The sequence below is a fragment of the Hydractinia symbiolongicarpus genome, chromosome 10, assembly GCF_029227915.1.
Source record: "Hydractinia symbiolongicarpus strain clone_291-10 chromosome 10, HSymV2.1, whole genome shotgun sequence".
Classification (NCBI taxonomy): domain Eukaryota; kingdom Metazoa; phylum Cnidaria; class Hydrozoa; order Anthoathecata; family Hydractiniidae; genus Hydractinia; species Hydractinia symbiolongicarpus.
In genome coordinates, this window is record NC_079884.1 from 25,642,464 (window position 1) to 25,660,799 (window position 18,336).

An 18,336-nucleotide genomic window follows, 5' to 3' on the forward strand; every position below is an offset into this window, starting at 1 on the left:
ACAAAAAACGTTGTTGCACAAGGCGGTTTCTATTACCATAAACAGTTTCGTGAAATCTGACCCAGTATTATTGGTAGACATTGGAATCAGGGAAGATCAGCCAAACTATCACAAATTTTATATAAAAAATAATTTTATTCCAGGTTATCATGAAGATAAGGTAAAGTTGTTGGGGTACTACCAATAAATTAATATATGTAAACCAAGCGAATCCGTGGGTGTGCAAAAGGTTGCACACTATGAGTCAACGCCTAGTAGCATAGAATTACGGAGATTTTGATGATATTCGTGGTTACAACGTTATCTCTATAACAGTGCACTTGTGTTAATTAACACAATTTTTGCATGGTATGACGTATTCATTCAGATGTAAACAAATCCGTCACGAAAAAAGCAGTGGTAAGTCATGTTTATTTGGAATTATGATTAGCGACGGAGGTGTCATGTTTTACTGAATTATCTAAAGTGTTTTGTTTACATTAAAATCCCTACAAAAATTCCTTCTCTTTTAGGTGAAGTAACTATAGCTAGCTATCCACGCCGGAAAGTAATGGGAATAAATTTAGCCTTTTCTGGTGCTGGTTTTCTTGGAATTTACCATGTTGGAACAGTTTCGTGCCTTAAATTCTATGGTAAAAAGTTGTTAGACAAGGTCGATCTTTATGGAGGTTCTTCAGCTGGTGCATTGGCAGCATGTATGTTGCTTTGTGACATGAATCTAGAAGAAAGTGTACAATTTGTCATGAATACTGCACACAAAGTACACCATAACTTTCTGGGTCCAATTAGCCCTTCCTTTGACCCATCAGCATCAATAAGAAAAACATTTATGAAATATTTACCAGAAAATGCTTATAAGATTGCATCTGGTAAATTGCATGTGTCCTTGACCAGAGTTTCAGACTGGAAAAATGAGATTGTCTCAGAATTTGCTAGTAATAAAGAGCTGGTTGATGTAAGTTTTATTTTGCTATAACTTGACAGTTTTAAATCTACCATCTAACTTTTAAATCTACAATGTATATATTGCTTTTTATAGGCTGTGGTGTGCTCCTCGTTTATACCATTTTTTTCTGGAATGACTCCCCCCAAATACAAAGGCGTAGTAAGTATTACATTTTTGTCAAAAATAATGTGGAAATAACTAAGCGAAAAATATCATTTATATTTTTACATTTAACAGCATTACATTGATGGAGGGTTCACTGATAATCTACCACAACACTTTGAAGGAACAACAATAACAGTTTCTCCTTTCAGTGGTGAAAGTGATATATGCCCTGATGATGGCCACAAGACCAATGCGCAATTTGATATGAGAAACACAAGTGTTCAAGTGACAGCACATAATGTATATAGAATGGCAAAAGCATTATTTCCTCCTAACAGTGATGTTCTTGCACAAATGTGTCGACAAGGTTTTAGGGACACGTTGAAATACCTCCATATTCATTGTAAGTGTTTCTTTGGAGGGTTCCAGTAAATTTCTTAACAATAACAAAATGTAGTGCTTGCAAGACAATGTTATATATATATAAAAAAACAGCAATAAATCATTGTTTCAACAATGTCTATTGCCTGCTACACTTTTTTATAAAAATCCTAAATTTTATTGATTGGTTTGGTTTTGCCTATTTTATAATCTGTTTGAATTTTTTTTGGTAAGATGATTAAAGTAGCCAAGCTTTAAAGCTTTTTTAGACATGGAAATATAAGATTCATTTTATATACTTCACAATGTGATCATGCATTTTTTTATTTCAAGTTTGATTTATTATTAACTGTATTTTATTTCTATTAGATCCTGAATTATTAAATGTTGATTTTACTATAATCAGTATACCACGCTGCTGCGATCTGGCATCCAGTGGCTATGGTACAGATGATGATGATACCAGTACATGCTCATGTGGAGACAACTCACATGCCTCTATGTTAAGTGATTTAGAACATTATATTGCAACTAAAAGTACTATGCACAGTTTAGTATTTCCTGAACAAATGAATACAAGTAAGTTTTTATGATATTACATTACAAAATTATTAAGGAGAGTATTATAACATGTGTCTATTTTGCATTTGACATGTACTAAGTGGTGTTAATAATTGATGCCTTGAATTACAAGCTTGAGATGGTAAAGAAAAATGATATCAAGAATTGAATGACTGTCACCTGACATTATATACACTATAGGTGACGCCACAATGTTATGTAAAATATTTAAGTATTTTGTTACAACAGGAATTTTATATTCTGCCTATTTTTATGAAGAATTTTCTTCATAAAATTTTTTAAATAAAATAAAAAGTATGTTTCTTTGGAATAATGGTACACAAATTTCATAGTTGTTATTTTTATCATTATTTCATTGCGTAGTTTAAAAATTGCGGGAAAAGTTTTTTTCCATTCATTTTTGTATTGGAATGTCCACTCTCTTCTTGTGTGGTTTTTCAGTGTGGTAAAATATTACATAAGATTTATGTCATGTGAAAAAATGTTTGCACAAACAAAAACAAGTATTTGTTTGACCATACATTTACAATGTTTATCTAAGTATATGAAAGTTTATTCTCATAACAAAACCAGGATTAACTTAATAATATATGTACAGTATAATTCTGTGTGTAGATCATGTGATGCCTGTAATGTTTTTATTTCAATTAAATTCCAAAGAAAAAATAACCACACTGTGTGGTTAAATTTTTCTTTGTGTGACACAGGAAATGATTCTCATCATGGTAACAATTCATAACATTTTTAAGCTTCTTTTATAAGTTTCAAATATGTTATCTAGAAAGTATTTCTGATACTGTAATAATTGGCATTTATGTAGGAGGTTTCTTATATTTACCAGTATGATGGCCTGTTCTTTGTAAATCAAAATATACAGACTTTTTTTGTTAGTTCAATATTTAAAGAGGAAAAGTCAAAAGAAAAAAATTATAGCCCTAATTTTGCTTTAAAAAGAGTGTTTTTAGATTTAGATATATTAAATTTAATCAATGACAATATTCCTATTTAATTTTAAATTTCTATCAAGTAAATTTAAATTATTGTGTTATTGTCTGATTAAGACAGATAATAAGGTTGCCATAACAATACTAGACCAAAGTATGAATAAGAGTTATAATAACTGCTCAAATGTATTTTTTGTTAAAAAACGATAATTAAAAAACCTTTGTTTGATGTTGTAAATATGCACTGTGTACTAACTTCCCTTTAAATTTCAGATGCAACTTTGAATGTAACATTTCCAGAAATATAGTGATCCATTTTTGTTAATGGTTTCTAACATAATATTAAAAAATATTTTAGTTCTTCAGGAAGCAAAGTTAATTCTTATCCAAGAAGGTGATTTATGTTGGTACCTGGTTTGTACGTTATTCAAGATTGCAAAATGGTTAATATCACCATGTTACTATATATTCAAACACATACAGCTGTTTGCAGATGAAATGTGAGTTCATTTATTCATTTCTGTGTGAATGTAAAAAAATAACTCACCTAAAATAGATCTTCATTACAAGGGTTGAACAATTTCTAGAATATTTCTTTTTATTTGTTTATTTGTTTTTTAGTGTTTCTTTAAATTTGTTTTGTTTGTTTGTTTATTTATTTTTTGGTTGTAAATAAATTTTAAATGTTATATTTATATATAACATATTTGGTTTTAGATTTCATGAGTTATTGCCCAAAGTAAAAGAACTAAGTTGTTACAGCCGTTACACTGAGAGGTTGTTAAAAATTGCTTTGGAAATCTTTGATGCATATAAAGGAACCGCTACCTGTGAATGGTATGATATCGTAGTATCTGTACATTTTGGAAATGAATTTCAATTTTTATCCTATGGCTACACTTATGCTTTAATTTGCTTTTGAATTCTGTGCTTTTTTAAGAACCTTTAGTTGTATACCGTGTGTTCTTAACCTTATCGTATATCCAGTATTGTTACTTCATAGGCATCCAAGCTTAAAAAAAGAAAGACATTCAGATATACAAAGAAGTGAGTGATTTGCCTCTTATTTATTATTTCAGCAAAACAAAATCTGTTGTACTTTTTACACAGAAGTACACCACGTTGAATCTTGTTTCAAAAAGGGATGGTAAAAAAATTAAGGTCAAATTGTCATTTCCCTTCCTGGTATTAATTTTCACGCATATAAATTTTGCAAATACCAGACCATTTTATTTTAATAGATAGGTATTTAAAAAAATTAGAAAGAATAGAATTACAACAAATATAAAATCTATAATATATAGTAGTAATATCTGTACATTGTTTTATGTGATGTTCTAAATGCAGTTATACCCTTATCTAAAACTTAGGAAATGAAAGATTTATATCTGCGAAAAAATCCATGGTTGCTTTTCCGAAATCTAACTTATCTGTGGCATTGGACCTACGCAGCCGTGAAGGACATGAAGCCCCTCCTCCTTCGAGAATCTCCTCCACGGTTCAAATAAATGAAGTTGAGTTACCTCTTGATATGGATATGTTTTCACATCATGCTGATTTCCTGTCGAGTGACAATAATGCAGAAAAAGATGCACGTGATGATGATGGACTTGTAATGAGAATTGACAAAGAAGAAATAGTAATGAGTACATGTAAACAACACACGGAAAATGATGACTATGGTAGTGAGTTGATGTTAGATTTACCAGTATACGATATGGAATGTTGTCAGACACAATTCTTACGGGAACATCAAAAGCGGAAGTCGTGGGAGGAGTTCTTGATATTATAAAGTTTCAAATATGGGTGTGAAAGTAAGGTTTGTACGGTTTACTCTACGTTTTTTATATTTAATAGCGTTTATTTATATTTCGTTGTATATTACACGCTATTTCGTTACCTAATATTTGTTGGACAAACATAACATTTGTACTCCAGAGAGAGAATTCAAGATTTCAAGCAATTATGTTCGTAATAATACTTTTTAGATAGTCATTATTATATCTAAAAGTGATTTTTATATCTTATTGTTGTTATTGTTGTCATGTTTATTTATGCAAATGATCCGATATATTATTATGTATTATATTAACTTTGAAAGTTTACACAGGTTTAGTAGTCTTTGACTATACACATGACCTAAATTATAAATTTATATATTATAAATATTTTACGTTATATGTTACTGTTTGCATTTTCTCACAAGTACTTTATATCAAGTACTTTATATTCAAATAATGTTGAGGGCTGAAATTTTTGCGACGAAATGTTCAGACGAATGTATTTTCTAAGGAAAAAATCAAATGCTAAACTTTGTGTGACTCCATACACAGGCTTTCTGTATTCTATTCAATTATTAGCTCGTCGATTTTCAAAGCTATTGTTTTAACCAACTTTGCAACCAAAACATATGTTTAATGGCTGAAATAACACCGTCTTAACATCCCGCAAAAATGTTTAACGGATAAAAAAAACGTGTCGTAGGATTTACAACGACTTTATTGTTATGTTATTTTGTTATGAGAATTCCACATGACATCGAGTAATATTTACACGATTTGCATTATGTTTGTCGCATTTTCCACTCCAACATTTGGAACAAATTTTAACTATCGAGTCAAAGATGTTTTTATGAGGCAAATTTAAGCAGGTTCGTTTATACGGCTTGCATTCAGCAAAAGCAGACATAAGGAAGTCATCAAGGCGGTCTATTTGTTCTTAGTTTTTTATCGAGTGACTTGAATCGATTTTGAACGTATTTTCTCTCTTTATCAAGCAAAGTCAGCTTGGAGTTTACCTCAATTTGTGAGCCCTACTGTTAATATACATAAAGGATTAGTTTTTTCACTTCAAACTTTTTTGAACACTGTCCAAACCTTCAAAACTCCACGTGCGAATGGGAGTAGTTAAGATACTTCGTTGTATATATTATATATCATTTGTACAAATCAAATATTGTGAATAGATATTATTTTTTATGTTTATATATACTGAAATTAAGTTCATAAACGATCGTCATAAATTGTGCGATTTTCTTTATTTTGATAGAATTTGATTTTTAATTTGAAGCAGTGCCCTAGTCATTATCCAGTTGGCATTGAAAAAAACGCTCTACAAATATTTGCGGTAAATATTTTTTTCTTAATCTTATTAAGGATAATCCAATTTCGTCTTTTTGTTTATAAGAAGATTAAAAATATTATTTAAATAGTTTGCTGTATATTATCTGCAATTTATTTTTGTAATTACATCTATCTGTAAATTTCCATCCTTTTCTTGTTTTCACCCATCACAGCCCAAAAAATCCCAACCGTAACTGATGTAAGCGCTTGCGCATGCGCAACGGTTAATCTTCACCCTACATTCATCTGCACTTCAGCATGGAAGAAAAGACACTACACGTCGACTATGCGATATTACGTTGGTATGGCCATCGACAGAAAAAATATGTATTTTTTATGTAACGACAGAGAGTATTATGAAGGTATTATGCAGTATTATGCGATATTACGTTGGTATGGCCATCGACAGAAAATTTATGTATTTTTTATGAATTATGAAGGTATTATGCAGTATTATGCAGTATTATGCGATATTACGTTGGTATGGCCATCGACAGAAAAAATATGTATTTTTTATGTAACGACAGAGAGTATTATGAAGGTATTATGCAGTATTATGCGATATTACGTTGGTATGGCCATCGACAGAAAATTTATGTATTTTTTTTGAATTATGAAGGTATTATGCAGTATTATGCAGTATTATGCGATATTACGTTGGTATGGCCATCGACAGAAAATTTATGTATTTTTTATGAATTATAAAGGTATTATGCAGTATTATGCAGTATTATGCGATATTACGTTGGTTATGGATTATTGACAGAAAAAATATGTATTTGTTATATAGAGAGGATGTCGGATAATGCGGTTTCATTTGTCGGGTCCATTTGGTTGGAGAAGTATGACTGAACGTCTGTCGGACTTTTAATATCGATAAAGTATGAAGGGTACTAGTTATGTTGTACGTCGTGTGTCGGGACCACTTAGCCCGGTGCTAAATGAAGTCGTTCCCCCGTATAGGCATGCGTATAGGGAGTATAACTTCGTATAGCGACATGTTTACTCGTATAAAAGGAAATATTTCTCAAAGCCGCGAGCGGCGCAGACAGCTTTGAGAGTATAATGCCGAGACTGGTTTGGCTAGACATTAGCGAATGCAGCATGAGCGTTGAAGTCTAAACTAAGTATTCTTATTAAAAATTTACTCTAAGCTATTCCAGTTTAGAAAATTGAGCCTAAAACAAGCAAATAATTTGTGTAAGAAGAAAAAAGTCTAAAATATGAGACAAGCATGCAGGGTACCAATTCCCGTAGATAACAGTTCCAGCTAATAAAAGTTCGAGTTAACCGGTGTTCGAATTACCGGCAGTTCTACTGTATGATGTAGTTTAATATTGGCGTTTTGTATGAAGTTTATTTTTATGGCTTCCATTACATTTATTCTAAGCCTTAAAGCTTTGTTTTGTATGTTTCTATATGCAATAAAACTAACCATACAATCAATGACTTTTTCCTACCAAACATTTCAACCTCGTTCCCAAGGCATTTTGCCTTGTTGATAAAGGTGATAGCGGCGAAGTTGTTGGCCACTCCGAAATAACAGCTCAGGGGCCACAAGACCCTGGGGACGAGGATGCAAACATGTCACACTCCGTATACTAAGCCTGTCACACTCCGTATAGCATACTTCGTATATTAAGCATGTCATACTCCGTATACTAAGCATGTCACATTCCATATGCTAAGCCTGTCACACTCCGTATAGAAGCATGTAACACTCTGTATAGCATACTTCGTATGTAAAGCATGTCACAGTCCGTATGGCATACTCCGTATAGAATAATCCGTATGGCATAGTCCGTATAGCATACTCCGTATGGCATACTCCTTTATAGCAAATCCTGCATACTCCACACTCACAATGTGTATGCTATAATCCTTTTTTTGCAATCAAACTAATGTTTCCATACTATACTCCGTATAACTACAATATACCTCGTATGTTTACGATGGATAAAAAGTAGAAAAATGACGTGCTTGTCTTTTTAACTTGTTTTTTATGGTGATTATTTTTTTTTTTTTTTTTTTTTTTTTTGGAAATAGTTTCAAACAGTCATATATTGCAATATTTCACTGTAAGAACATTCGTTGCCAGACTCTGTATAGCTAAACCAAACTCCGTATAGCAGCTATACGGAGTATTACTCCGTATAGAAACCACACTCCGTATGTCACAGTGAGGCTCATTCGAAAAAGATGGCGAATAAAGCAGTGTATTTTGATGTTTTTTTGCCCTTTTATTTCATTTTTTTTGTCTAGTATTCGTTTCTGGATTAAATCTAGTTGATTTTTACAAGTCACATTATTAAATCCAATAGAAACTTGCAATATACAAAAATGTTTTATCTGGATTTAAAAGGGATTGTAATACCTAGCTAGAGAGCGCGTTAACCCAAGCCATGCGAGGGAAATTGGAAGATCGCACATTGTGTGGGCTGGTGTTGGATGTTGCCAGGAGTTGTCTAGTAGAGCGCGGGCCATAATTGGATCTGCGTAGCTCAAAAAGGGCATTAAATACTCTCTAGGACTCTCCATATCTAAGCCATGGCGCTTCATGGGTAGTTATATTCCTCAATATTTGTGAGGCTAGCCATGTAAAACGTGCACATCTATCTATCTATTTACCAGATAACTCCCTGCAACATCCACGGCGCATACTGTGCCATCTCCCCAATTTCAACATTCACTGGTCGATATTGAATCGCCACCAAGGAGAATCGAACAAGAGGGTGCCGATAAGCCGCAAACGCCCGCATATATAAGGGCGAGTTCGGGCGACTTTTCGAATTAAATTGGTGGTTGTCACCCGGAAACCGCCTGCACTTTCCCGAACTCGCCTGAACTCGCCCGGAACATTCCCGAGATGCAATTCCTTGTAACATAGCATGCGGACGATAGTTAAAAGAAGGCACCTGAAGATAAAGGAGTTATAAAGTGTATATATAAGTTATTTATCAAGTAAATCTTATTTTAAACTATCAAAAACAGTTCTTTTAAGAACTTCGCTACCACATAGTAAGTTTATTTAAATTTTTATAGTTTTTTTGAATCATTAGTGTCTGTTTTTCTTTCTTTTTCGGGCATTGTTCGGGTCTATTCGGGGGTTTTCAGGCAAATACTTGATTTTTTTTCAAAACGCTGAACTCGCCTGAAAACGCCCGCACTTTTTACGGCGTATGCGGCTTATCGGCACCCTCGTAATCGAACCCCAGTCTCACGCACGAAGTGCAAGAGTCATAACCACTAAGGGATCGTCCACAAATTTTGACCCATTAACAAGACGCTATAAGACGAAAAAGTTAAAAAAAATTCGTCTCGTTTTGTTCTTAATTGAAATTAAGACGATTTAAAAATTGTCTCATAAATATCAGGAGACGATATTTTTTCAATTTGTCTCAGAATAAAAAAAGTGAAACAAAATATTTTAAGATGAATTGAGATGAATTAAGATTCTGCGGTAAAATCACGAAGACGAATTGAGAGAAACTAAGACGACAGGGTTTTTTAAACACAAAAATTTATGGAAAAAGCTACTGTTTTTTAAAGTGGTTTTCATAGATAATAAAAAACAACAACTCCTGGCACGTGTACTCTGACCCTCTGAAACCAATGAATGAATCACGATTCGAACACAGAGCAGAAGATAAAAATTGTTACATTTTTTTTCTTGAAAAATTCGAAAAAGGACGGTTTCTCTTACAGTACTGGAATCAGGACACCTAACATTGTGAGCGCGCAGGCCATTTCGTAAGATTTTAGGCAGGCGTGCGGTAGATCACACACCTCTGAAATTCTGCGCGTGCAATGCGCGTGCGTTTAAAAAATTTTTTTTTTGCAAAAACATTTCCTTTACTACTGTACACCGCACAGGGGCTGCTGTTTTGGCGTAAGGAACATACAAAGTGCAAGTTCCAACATTGTACGGCAGGGAATTTCAACCCAAAGACAAAGAAGTCGTAAGCAGACTTGTTAATTAAACTTTATTATTACTTGTGGGGCAAACAGATATTTAAATTAAATTAAATTACGGAAAGTCGAACAGCCGCTAATAATAATATTTAATAATCCTTATGTTCGATGAATCATAAAAATTATTATCTAAAAGAATATTTCGTTATTAAAGAAGTTTTTTTTCTTATTAATTATATTACCTTTTAGGTATTTCAACTTAAATAATGCTGAATTTCTTTTAAATTATACAAAAGGCGACCTTACAAAGATTAAAATATTGTTGCATTTTTTTATAAAATCATTAAAATGAAACTCGCAAAGCCTTAATATAGCCTGGTAGCTGGTAAATGGTAGCAATTAAATTCACATTATCAACATTTGGTAAAGACTGCTCACGTGTGATCTATTGTGAGTTCAGTAAAAGAATGATCGTTTATTTTTAGAGTTCAGTAAAAGAATGATCGTTTATTTTTAAGGTTTATTTAATAAATTTTCTTTGTTATAAATACAATAATTTTTAATTACAGCAACGTTTTGCACGTGCGATGAATCGCACGCCTAAACAAATCTGCACGTGTGTGGGGGCGTGCGCGTGCGATCGCACGCCTCTCACGAAATGACCTGAGCGCGTATTATGCGTTACACGAACAATCAGCGATCCTATCGTGACCATCGCGATAGAAAAAATGTTAATGAAGAGCTTCGCGATAGTCGTGATGTATAAAAAAATGACGATGCTATCGCGATCGTCACTATTAATTGCGATTGTCCCGATTGATCGTGAATAACATTAAAAATATTAAATATTAGATGTGTATAGCTAATCTTGTGTCTTTGTTTTTTTACATTTAAAAATTCTTTTGCATCTTGTATTTTTATTAGAAATTGGATTTTAGAAATAAGGTGACTCCAACTAAATTACTTGTTCGCGCGAAGTAGATAGTAGTTTACGGTCTGTCGGTCGGCGAAATTAAAATAATTTTATCGAGAATATATAAATGGTCGAAACAACAAAAAAATAAAAAAAACAACGGAGGAGGGTGTTACGACAAGCATATTTTTCTATGTATGTTTTGCTTGCGAATTAGTGAATGTTAAATTCGCGAATGTCCGATTTAATGAAAGTTCATGGAAAAATAAGAATATATGGTCGGAACACCAACAAAAAAATGATAATAAAGAATATAACAACGGAGGAGGGTGTTACGATTACCGTTTTCTATGTATTTTTGCATAACGCACGCAGTTTATATTTTTTAGTTGCGAAGGAAAAATAATAATAATTTGTCTCACTAAAAAAATGTTAGTACTCAAGGTGAAAAGATAAAAATACTTGCATGTTGAAAAACTTGTTTTCAAAAGTTATACAGCAAGTTTTTTTGTGTTGTTTTGAAACCTGTACAGCAAGAATTATTCTTGTGCTGTTTCAAAAGTTATACAGAATATACCTGCTTTGTTTTGAAAGATATACAGCAGGTTATACTTAGGCTGTTTCGAAATTTAAACAGCAAGTTATTATTTTCCTATTTAAAATAATAAAACACAAAATTTATTTTCGTAAAGAAGTGTTCTTTTAATGTTTTTTCTGCCGTCTTTAAGAAAATTAATATTTAATTGCAAAAAAGTTTCACGGACTATAGTTTACAGTACCGCCTGAATGTAATGTTACATGTGCACGATAGTTATCACCTTTACATGAGCTTTCCGTAGCGTCAGAACTTTCTTTTTTCATTATATATCCATTGTTAAATACATGATCTATTTTTGCATGTCAAAAACAATAGAGTTCATGTCCCACACATGAAATTTAATGATCGTGTGGCTTATTGTTGCCAAAGACTTGAAATATTGGTAACTAAACTATATTCCGTAAAAAAACTTGCACTTAGATTTATTTAGATTTTCTTATTAGACTGCGGAAAAAACATTTTAAAGAACGCTTGAAGCTTTTTTTACATTATTTTAAGTGGGAGGAAAAAAGCTCCCCAACATAACATTTAAATATATTAAGTTAAAAAGAGCTAATATACTGAAATGTATGAACCATTACAGGCAGAATTGTTCGCTTTTCCACAACATACTTCCAGCTTCGAACGACGAAGTTTGCTGTGATAAAATGTTGCCAAACAACGTAGCGTAAGTTAATCAGCAGCCGTGCCACTGCCGTTCCGCTAGAACAATGGAATAATTTCTTTTTCACTGAACAAAATCATGCTGGGTCTCCTGGCCAAGATTTTTAAAGTTTCGTGTTAAACAAGATTTTAAAGTTTCGTGTTAAACTCACGCTACGGAAGTGTTTGAAAATATTTTTGAACTTTTGAGACAAATTTATTATAGCAGAGACGAATTGAGACGATTTGAGACAAATTAAGAAAATTCATAGACGAAATGAGACGATTCGGACACAAATTTGTTTTTAAAATATGATTTTTGTGATGAGAACTGCTTATCAGAAACAAACATTGTAATCATGTAGCATGTACAGTACAGTCCAAATGTAACCTTCCGTGTTTGGCTATACAACATCTTTTTTGCAAGTCGGAAGCCCTTTAATCTTTTGTTGATAGTAATTACTTTAAGGATCTTTGCAAGAGCTGTGTTGGGAGTGATTTTACAAAAGATTTGTGATAAAACAATGCTATAATCATTTTCTCATAACTGCGAGTTTTATTGTTAAAACTTATTGAAAATAAAACCCTCCTAGGTATTAGCGCAAGTAATGAAATTTAATGATTTCTTAACTACGTAACACTTCATATGTGACATCAAAATTGGCTTTATTTTGGATTCAGCACTTTAAATAGTAATAATCCAATTTTGAATCCACATTTAAAAGATTCAAGAAACCTACTCTGAGCATTTTCAAACTGTTTAAAAATCTTGAAACGAAAGAATCCACATGGCATCTAGTATCACTTCAGATAGAATCCTAATAATCCAAGGCAAAGTCAGTTTGGTTTCTTTTATAACAAAATCACAAAATAATGTAACTGTGTGTCAAACTTTTTACTTCTTTTCTCAGTGAACAATCAAGGCAATAAGATTTTTGGAAACAAGATTTATAGGGGCGTTTAAGGACAATCCTCAAGAATTGTGTCTTGTTTACCTCTGTTGTGTCACAAATTTTAAAAAAATCCAGCTTTTTCTGAGGTCAATTTAAGACTGTATGGAAAGGACCTGAACTTGTTTTATTTTTAGGAATGTCAAGTATATTGCGTGGCAAGTAGATTAAGGTTAAAACAATGCTAGTGCAGCAGTTTTCATTGCAAGAGTATTTTCTTTAAATTTTTTTCTAAATAGGAGTGTGATTAACAATCTAATGTCCTAGTTAAGTCAACCTAACTCAACCATGCGAAATAAGTATTAAATATGACGTCGGCATGATGTAAGAAATGATTGTGTCAAACTATTTTTTATTAAATTTTTTGTCATATTTTAGAAGTAAAAATGTCATGGGATCATTTTGAAACGTGGGATCTACAAACTGATTTAAAAGCAGCAAAAACAAAATCTCAAAAGGTACTGTATTTTACCTAATTCTTAGCATTCAACCTGAAATGTTTACCACATCACTGTTGCTATCTTAGGAAGAAGAGGAGATTTTGTGCAAATTTATTTTGTTGCTTGGCTAGAGAGTTTTGGCACTTTTTAATTTCAGCGAATTCGAAACTTTTAAAAGATTTGACATGGATTTATTTTACTAAATGATGAAGAATGGTGTTTTAGCTTTCTTGGCAATTGAGTCATATAGCAATTATATTGAGTTCAGTCATCAATAATTATTTTAATCAATGCATTGAGCTCAAATCCACTGTTGTTGGTCAAATATTTTAAATTTAGTGTGAATGTCAGTTAGCTATACAAAATTAACCAATCTTGCCATTTTTTCTCCACGTCAAAATTTCTTCTCTTAAAGGTCATACGACAGTTCAGGAAACTCAAACTATGTAAATGTACAATGAGTTGAAGCTTTTGATATTTGTGTAGTAATTATTTTTTATCAGCGTTATGGAAATTTACAGTTTTAGCTTGAGTGTGCTGAACAAACCAATATTTAGGGCTCAAAGTATAGTTTTGGGTTGCGCAGCATAAAAAATAATAAGAAAATTATTACCTAAAACAAAGTCATCTATATGATTATGCAGAAGATAAACTGCTGAAATATTCAAGTTTCAACTAATATGCCAACATTTCAGCTGCAATATTTCACAAAATGTGTTCTCCACCATACAAGCTACACATTTACAGTTAAAAATGATAGTGAAAACAAATGTTAATCTTGAAAGTGTCATCAAGTTTAAAAAAAGATTTATTTGAAACAAACTACTTAAAAAAGTATTGTTGTGTCAAAATAATATATGTTCTATATACAGCTTTTTCTTTTACCTCACTATCTAAAAGTTTAAGATGTTTTTAAGTAGTTAATACTAAGATTAGTTTTTCTTTAAAGTTTTGTGTCTTTTAACATATGTTTTTAAACTTTAACAGTGTATGTATATAGCCACCTGTTAAACAGATCTTATTGTTTATATTTAGACATCAACAACTAGTAAAAAAGGTTCTGGTGATGGAATAGCTGCACAACTCGGATTAAAAAAAATTAAACGATCCTACTTTCCTGAAGTGGAACAATTGAAAAAAAGTAGATCAAGGGAGAATATTAGCAGTGACGTTTTTTACAGTAAAGAATGTCCTCCGCGTAGTAAATTTAAGACTACGGACAGAGTGGCTGCTTGGGTTAACTCCATACCAGATAAAAAAGTAAAACCTGACAAGCCTTCCTCTGAAAACAGTGCATATTCGCCTAAATCAGATGATTGTGTCTCCAACAAAATGCCAAATTCGAAGAAAGAATTTTCCCGAAAAGGGGTTAAGAGAAAAACTGCTGAATCAAAGATAAACAGTAGATTGAATGGTGCTCCGTTAATGACAACACCAGAAAGTGGACACTACAAAAATGTCAAAAAAGTGAAAAAACATATTCCAATGAAGCAATCTAGCAGCAGCGATTGCGATTCGCAACCGGACGAGAATTTTCATTCTTTGCAGAAGCCAGAAGATATTTTTCCGACATCCATGGCTAAGAAATCACCGAAAAAGAAAGTCCGTCCTGCAACCTTTGCACTGGAAATAACAAAAGTAAGTGTTGGGACACAAACAGACAATCCTAGTAATGTGAATACCCAAGTATCACAAAAGGTTAAATTTAAAATCGATTTAAAGCATGATCAATATGCAACACGGACAGATGTTGTGCTTTACGATAGAAATAAACAAAGCTTGCATGGATATTTTGAGTCGATTTTAGATAAATATGAACCGAAGAGATATAGTTGCGGAGAGGAAAATTGTTTCATTTCATTATGTTCTCGTTTTAAAGTCATGAGCACGAATAACATGAACCATGTTGAACTGTTGCCCGAAGACAATGACACGCCGCAATATGGTGAACCTATTAGGATATTTACGTCCATTTGTCAACAACATTACCGTAAATATCTAGACGAAAAAGCATGTGCCAGCATACCAGATATTATCATTACGAGGCTGTTTTAAGATTGTGTAAATACTATAAAATTCCAAGCTCCTAAGTTTTTTACAAGCCACACAAAACAGAAAAATATTTAACTTTTTTTTAATGTCATTTTAATAATTTATCCCGTTTTTTATTTAATTACTTTGAGTTAGATGTGGCAGTTTTAAAGTAATTTGAACCCCTTAAATTTGATAAACATACTTCGGAGCATTATTTCTCATTTGTGTTTTTTAGAATTTATAAATTGTTGCTGTTGAGTTTTCGAATTATTTATCGATTCTATTTTCATTATGCTTATTGACAACAAGCCCGTAAGTAACAGGGGACGGGCGCGGATGGAAGAGGGGTGCAGACGGCAGTTTTTCTCACCCCAATAATTTCAAACAGATTAATACAACTAATTATAAAAATATAATAAATACAGAAATTACACCCTTTTTTAAATTATTTAAATAGTCTATTTCCAGCCTTTTGGGGCAAACCATGGAAGCGCCTCGGTTAGAAGCTAATATTTTGCTTTCAACGAATTGGAGTAACTGGTAACTTTAGCTTGATTTTAATCTACGTGAAACTTCGTGACATCACTTTGTATATAGGATCTATGATAAATTATAAAAGCGAAGGATATATTTATATATTAAAAAAGACTGCCACGAAAAATAGTATTGAAGAAATCTTAAATGAGTATCGTCATGTTTTTGGCATGATGTTTTGTGTTTAAACATATATATAAAATATATATAACACACGATTGTACATTGACTATGGAATATTTATAATTTGTCCAAATTAAAATTGGTATAATTATTTTTGTAAATATTATCTAATATTAAAAAAGAAATTTTTACTGTCCATATTATAAATGAGTACAAGTTTTTTGGTATTTGTTAGACACTTTTAAGTGTATTTCGTCCCGATTTTTTTCAAGTACAGATGTAAAAGTCAGTAGTCAGATTATTGCTAATTTTTTTCTGTGACCTGAAATCTATACGGAATAATGCATTCTTGATATCAGTTTTTTAAAAACATTGTTTATCAAGTTGGTTGATTACAGTTGATGAAAAAATAAATGTACCACGAATGAGAACTATATCACGATTGAATAGGTACTTAGATTTCGTGTTGTGTTTATATGGCGTTGTCTAGTTTGCATTCAATATTGAATTCATTATTCAATCATTTCTTGTATTTGAAACATTTCATATATTTTTTTAAATTATTAACTTTTAAGTTCACCATAAAAGTTGATAAGAAATGGTAATATTATTACAAATTTCTGTTGTTTTTTTCAATCTATTTTATTCTAAATTTCATTTTTAACCTATTTTGACTTTTTTTTTCCACTTTTTGTTATTATAAATCCACTGACAATTTTTTATTAAACATTTTACAAGATTATCATTTTAAAGCTATTTGAGAGGAACGAATAAACTGACTCTCTTTGTATTTATGTCTTTCTAACAGTCAAGTTCGCGCCAAATCTACACGTACCCGGAAGGAGATGTGTACGAAGGTGATTGGTCGCACGAAGGAAAGAAGCATGGTATTGGTCAATTAAAGCTGCTTGATGGATCTGTTTACGAAGGACGATTTCAACATGGTTTATTTAACGGCGTCGGTACCTTTAAATTCGCTGATGGCTCATTCTACCAAGGTAATAAATGTTTCTTAATCACAACGAGATTTGGGGTTGAAATTGACGTTAAAAATTCAATTGACGTTCTCGTATGTCATGACGTTGACAAGGTTGCAGCTTCTCTGTTTGAAGATTCTCTGGATTTTTTTTATTTTTGCCTTTTTATCATTTTTACTAGATATTGTCTTTCTGCTGGAAATTGTTGAACTTCTTTAATGGAAAATATCGCGAAATTTAGGGCAGAGATTTTTATGAGAAACTATGTAAAATAGTTTATAGTAAAAATATTTCGAACGTTACCTTTTGAAGACATGGTTCTTACATTTTTTTTGATCCACTTGATCTCTTCTTTCTAGCCATATATAATTTGACATATAAATATGAAATTATTTTTTTGCTGACTGTAAAAGTGATGACGTCATCTAATTTGTTCAATGGGACAAACATTTTTGACATCCATTTTTTTTTTTTTTTTGGTAATTTGGGACCTATGGAACAACTTTAAATAAAAAAATCACTTTTAACACACATGTGCACACGAAGCTTCGTATCAGAACATAGCAGCCCTCACTAAATTACTGGTAGGAGTGTGTCCAACATGTTGTTTTGATTTTGTGTTTAAAACTCTTTGCGGTGGGGTGTGGGGTAATGTTCTATTTAGACAATTTGCTGATTGTTTAGGTAAGCAATGTTCCATTCCTGTGTATTGTGTTTACGAAAAAAAGCAACGGTGCCGGCTTCTGCTGATAAATATTAAGCAAATTACCTGCTGTAGTTGTCTATTTCTGCATTAAAACCTTCTTTCGAATACGATTTATGAAGTGGTAAACCGGAGAAAATAATACTATGGCTGATGTAATGATTTAGCCACTCTCGTCCCCAGGGTTTTTTGCCTTTCGTCTTCTCTCATATCAAAAAGGCAAAAAAAACCTGGGGAAGAGGGTGATGATGGAGCATCTGCTCTTTATTTTGTAGTACGGTTGTCTTTTGTTAGGGGAGGTGGATGTTTTGAAAAAATTCCTCGATTGGGGGTTGGGGGAGAGTTAATTAACTGAAATCGAGGAGGTTTTTTTCAAAATTCGGAGATCCCCCCCCCTACAATTAGGTAGAGGAGAGTAACTATGTCGAAA

General features: G+C 32.2%; 1 protein-coding gene across 1 annotated transcript; it reads left to right on the top strand.

Annotated features, from left to right (window-relative positions):
• Positions 1-309: 309 nt before the first annotated feature.
• Positions 310-5,223, top strand: LOC130662643 (patatin-like phospholipase domain-containing protein 2). The gene is made up of 9 exons (XM_057461542.1): positions 310-399; positions 513-955; positions 1,040-1,105; positions 1,184-1,454; positions 1,802-2,011; positions 3,317-3,458; positions 3,676-3,795; positions 3,962-4,005; positions 4,329-5,223. Exons 1-9 carry the CDS (start codon positions 351-353, stop codon positions 4,748-4,750), a joined length of 1,767 nt encoding a protein of 588 aa, XP_057317525.1. The 5' UTR covers positions 310-350; the 3' UTR covers positions 4,751-5,223.
• Positions 5,224-18,336: the final 13,113 nt, after the last annotated feature.

Coding starts and splice junctions, on each gene's coding strand:
- LOC130662643 (XM_057461542.1), top strand. CDS start 351: ATGACGTATTCATTCAGATGTAAACAAATCCGTCACGAAAAAAGCAGT. Junction 2,012..3,316: donor TCCTGAACAAATGAATACAA/GTAAGTTTTTAT, acceptor AAAATATTTTAG/TTCTTCAGGAAGCAAAGTTA. Junction 4,006..4,328: donor ACATTCAGATATACAAAGAA/GTGAGTGATTTG, acceptor TCTAAAACTTAG/GAAATGAAAGATTTATATCT.